General features: G+C 47.8%; 1 protein-coding gene across 1 annotated transcript; it reads right to left on the reverse strand.

Annotated features, from left to right (window-relative positions):
• Window positions 1-2667: 2667 nt before the first annotated feature.
• On the reverse strand, window positions 2668-3606 carry LOC128850868 (olfactory receptor 10AG1-like). Its single transcript, XM_054055884.1, has one exon. The coding sequence runs from the start codon at window positions 3604-3606 to the stop codon at window positions 2668-2670; it is 939 nt and encodes a 312-aa protein (XP_053911859.1).
• Between the last annotated feature and the right edge of the window lie 740 nt (window positions 3607-4346).

The raw sequence follows: 4346 nt of genomic DNA on the forward strand, positions 1-4346 counted from the left end.
AGAGCAGGGAGAATGGGGCCCTCTCTGGAAGGAAATGGGAGACCTGGTTACTCAGGGTATGGAGAAGATTAAGATACTCAATTACTTTTTTCCTTAGTCTTCACTGGCAAGGGCTCGAGCCACAGCGCCCAAGGTGGGAGAGGCAAAGACAGGGACATTGAAGATCTGCCCACTGTAGGAGAGGATCAGGTGCACAACCATCTAAGGAGCCTTCAACCCTGCAAGTTCACGGGACCTGATGAGATGCATCTGTGGGTCCTGAAGTAACTGGTAGATAAAGATGCTAAGCCATTATCCATCAGCTTTGAGAAGTCGTGGCAATCCAGAGAAGTTCCCACTGACTGGAAAAGGGGACGCATAACCCCCATAGTAAAAAAAGGAAGAAAGGAAGAGCCAAGGAACTCCAGGCCAATCTGTGTCACCTCTGTGTCCAGCAAGATCATGGAATAGATCTTCCTGGAAATTCTCCTGAGGCACATGGAAAATAAGTAAGCAATTGGTGAGAGCAACATGGCTTCACTGAGGGCAAATTGTGCCCAACAGATTTGGTGGCTGCCTGTGGTGGGGCTACAGTGCTGGTAGGTAAGGGAAGAGTAACTGCCATCATTGACCTGTTGAGGAGACTAATGACATGGATTCCGATATCTTGGATCGAAGACCTTTATTGCTCTTAGTGAGCAATATACACAATGTTATGTTGCATCTAAAACTTGGCATCATTTGATTGGTTACAAACAACTGTTCACATGTATAAGTTTATATTACTATTGGTTAGTTGCTACTGTCCACACGCCTAGATCAGATGCTTACTTGGTTAATTAGCTTTGCATGTTTTCCATGCTTTTCCCCTAATTTATCATGATTTTTACTTTCCTAGCTTACACCTCCCTCTCAGCTTCTGGGCATACAACCATAGTTTACTGTTGCTGTCTGTTGTTTCCTCTTACTACACCGTTCATGGTTCTTCAAGGGCATCGTGGCCTTCATTAATATAAAATGTTTCTACAACCTGTATGTGTGCAAAGCATTTGACACTGTCCCAAGTGACGTCTGGTCCCTAAATTGGAGAGACGTGGCTCTGATGGATGGACCACTCAGTGGATAAGGAATTGTCACTCAAAGGGTTGTGGTCAAGGGTTCAATGTCAAAGCGGAAAGCAGTGATGAGTGGCATTCCACACGGGTTGGTGTTGGGACTGGTGTTGTTTAAGGTCTTTGTCACAGAGATAGACAATGGGACTCAGGGCACCCTCAGCATGTTTGCTGATGACACCAAGCTGTATGGTGTGGCTGACATGTGGGAGGGAAGGGATGGCATCCAGAGGGATCTAGGCAGGCTGGAGGAGTGAGCCTGTGAGAGCCTCATGAAGTTCCACAAGGACAAAGGCAAAGTCCAGCACCTGGTTCAGGGCAATCCCAAGAACAACACGGGCTGAACAGAGAATGGATTGAGAGCAGCCCTGAGGAGAAGGACTTCGGGTGCTGCAGGATGAGAAAATCAACATGAGCCAGCAACATGCGTTCACAGACCAAAAAGCCAACCATGTCCTGGGCTGCATCAAAAGAAGTGTGGCCAGCAGGGCAAAGGAGGGATTCTGTCCATCTGCTTCTCTCTAGTGAGACCTCACCTGGAGCTTTGCCTTCAGATCTGATGTCCTGAGCACAGGAAGGACATGGATCTGTTGGAGTAAGTGCAGAGGAGGCCACAGAGATGAGCTGAGGGCTGGAACAATTCCCATACAAAGACAGGCTGAGAGAGTTAGGGTTGTTCAGCCTGGAGAAGGTTTCTGGGAGAATTTAGAGCAGCTTCCAGTACTGAAAGGGGCTCCAGGAAAGCTGGGGAGGGGCTCTTGATCAGGGAGTTCAGGGAAAGAATGACAGGAACAGTTTTCAGCTGAGTGTGGTGAGGCCCTGGCCCAGGTTGCCCAGAGAAGTGGTGGCTGCCCCATCCCTGGAGGTGTTCAAGGCCAGGCTGGATGGGGTTTTGAGCAACCTGATCCAATGGGAGGTGTCCCTGCCCATGGCAGGGTGTTGGAACTGGAAGGACTTTGGGTCCCTTCCAACCCAAACCATTCCATGACTTCGTGTTACTCGCAGCTTTGACCATTTTTGCATGATGACAGTCTCCTGTGGTTTGTTTGGGGATTTTTTTTTGTTTTGTTTTGCACTTTGGTTTTTGTTTGCTTGGGGTTGTTTTGGGTTTTTTATCACAACTCAAGGTAAAACATCGTAGCAGGGGAAGATGTCCTTTAATTTTCCGAGCTGATGCCATCCAAGGACACTCTGGATAGCCAATGGCATCTAGCAAAGCATATCTCAACCTTAAGGTAGTGACCTACTCATTGGATGTGTCACCCTCCACTCCCTCTTGACTGATGTGACTGCTCTCCTTTATCAGTATTGGCCGCTTGGGCAGACACAGCTTGAACAAGTTGTTGGCAGTGAGCTCTCCAGGGGAGCTGAATATCCTGAAGTGTGAGCATATCTAGATGGAGCTACCAGAGTTGACAGGAATGCCCCAGGAGACCAGTCCTATTCCTGAGCAAGATCACAGCAATGCAGGACATCGATTTTGTCTGTGCTAAGAAGGGATGCCTTTATTCACACAACCAAACACCTTGTTGGGATTGCTGGTGCTGTTTAGGCTCATTTCACAGACCCTGTCCTATCACTTTCTGCACAGGAGCCTCTGCAGGGCAATTCTCACTTCCCTGTTCCTCAGGCTATAGATGACAGGGTTGACCATGGGGGTCACAACTGTGTAAAACAGGGCAAGGTATCGGTCAGTGTCTGCGGAGTCCCTTGACCATTGTTTAAAGTACACGACCGTGACCGAGCTGTAGAAAAGAGTCACCACCACGAGGTGTGAGGAGCAGGTGGCAAAGGCTTTGCGTCTGCCCAGAGCTGAAGGCATTTTCAGCATCGCCCGGACAATTTGAGTGTAAGAGAAAACTATCAAGGCAAAGGGAAAGACTGCAAATAGCATGACAACGGTGTGCAGCGTCACTTGGTTCCAGAAAGTGTCTGCACACACCAGTTGCAGCAGAGGGGGAATGTCACAGAAGAAGTGATGTAAATTATGGGATGCACAGAAAGTCAGAGTGAACACCTGGTAAGTCTGCCCTACCTGTACTGGTGCGACAGCCACCCATGACCCCACTACGAGTCTGACACAGAGCCCCCCGTTCATGATGCGGGGATAGTGCAGGGGGTCACAGATGGCTACATAGCGGTCATAGGCCATGGCAGTCAGGAGAAGGCTTTCGGTGCTGCCCACAGAAACCAGGAAATACAGCTGGGCAGCACAGCCGAGGAAGGAGATCCTGCCATCTTCAGTCAGGAAAGCCACCAGCATTTTTGGCAGAGTGACTGACGTGTAGCAGATCTCCAGGAAGGACAAGTTCCTCAGAAAGAAATACATGGGGCTGTGGAGGCTTGGGTCTACCACAGTGATGAGCACAATGAGGCTATTCCCTATGAGGATCATGAAGTAAATGAGCAGGAAGATTGTAAAGCGCAAGTCCTGCAGGTTGTCATTGTAAGAAAATCCAAGAAGAAGAAATTCAGGTCTGGTTGTGTAGTTCTCCAAGCCTTTCCTATGGAGCATTTTCCACATACAGAGCAATCCAAACAACAGGCTCTTAGAGGATGCTCAGGTCCTGTCCACCATCACCCACATTTCAAGCCTAAGGGAAGACTACAAACATGAAGTTACATGTTACTGCAGGATTAGGTGCACTTGACCAAGATCTGCATGAATATTTGGAACTCTAACATGAGTTCCTTGCGGTGGGGACATTTGTAAGGAGAGGAAAGAACAGAATCCTTGTGCCTGAATGACTGGGGTTTGTCATACAGACAAAAGAAGCTAGATTTTCTTTTTTAGAGGTGATTTTATTAAATAAAGAACCTGGTCATGGATTGGGGTGGGGGGGGGGGGAGGAATAAAAGCGGTAAATACTAAATGCCTTTAAGAACAGTCTTGGTTTTGTTGCTGGTCCGTATCTTGTAAGAGCTGCATTTAATGTAAGGATATTAAGGAGGCAAGGCAAGGAGACGCAATCAAAACAAAGAAAGGCAAGGCATGGTTTGATTGTTAGACCATTACACAAGAGATTGTTAGACCTTAGCACAAACCTGGCTCTCCTTACGTGTAACAGCCCATCCCTTCACACTGTGCCCACACACAAAGACACAGGAGAACTTTAGTCTGGATGGAGACTCATTAATTTTTACATGCTGAGGACTGAATCCCTTCAGAAGTAGAAGAGGCTTCTGTGCGACAATCCAGTGGCAGTGATGGGACACTTTAACCAGGCAAATCAGCAGCAGTTTATGTGAAAAACA

Source organism: Cuculus canorus, unplaced genomic scaffold (genome assembly GCF_017976375.1).
Source record: "Cuculus canorus isolate bCucCan1 unplaced genomic scaffold, bCucCan1.pri subtelo1, whole genome shotgun sequence".
NCBI classification, from domain to species: domain Eukaryota; kingdom Metazoa; phylum Chordata; class Aves; order Cuculiformes; family Cuculidae; genus Cuculus; species Cuculus canorus.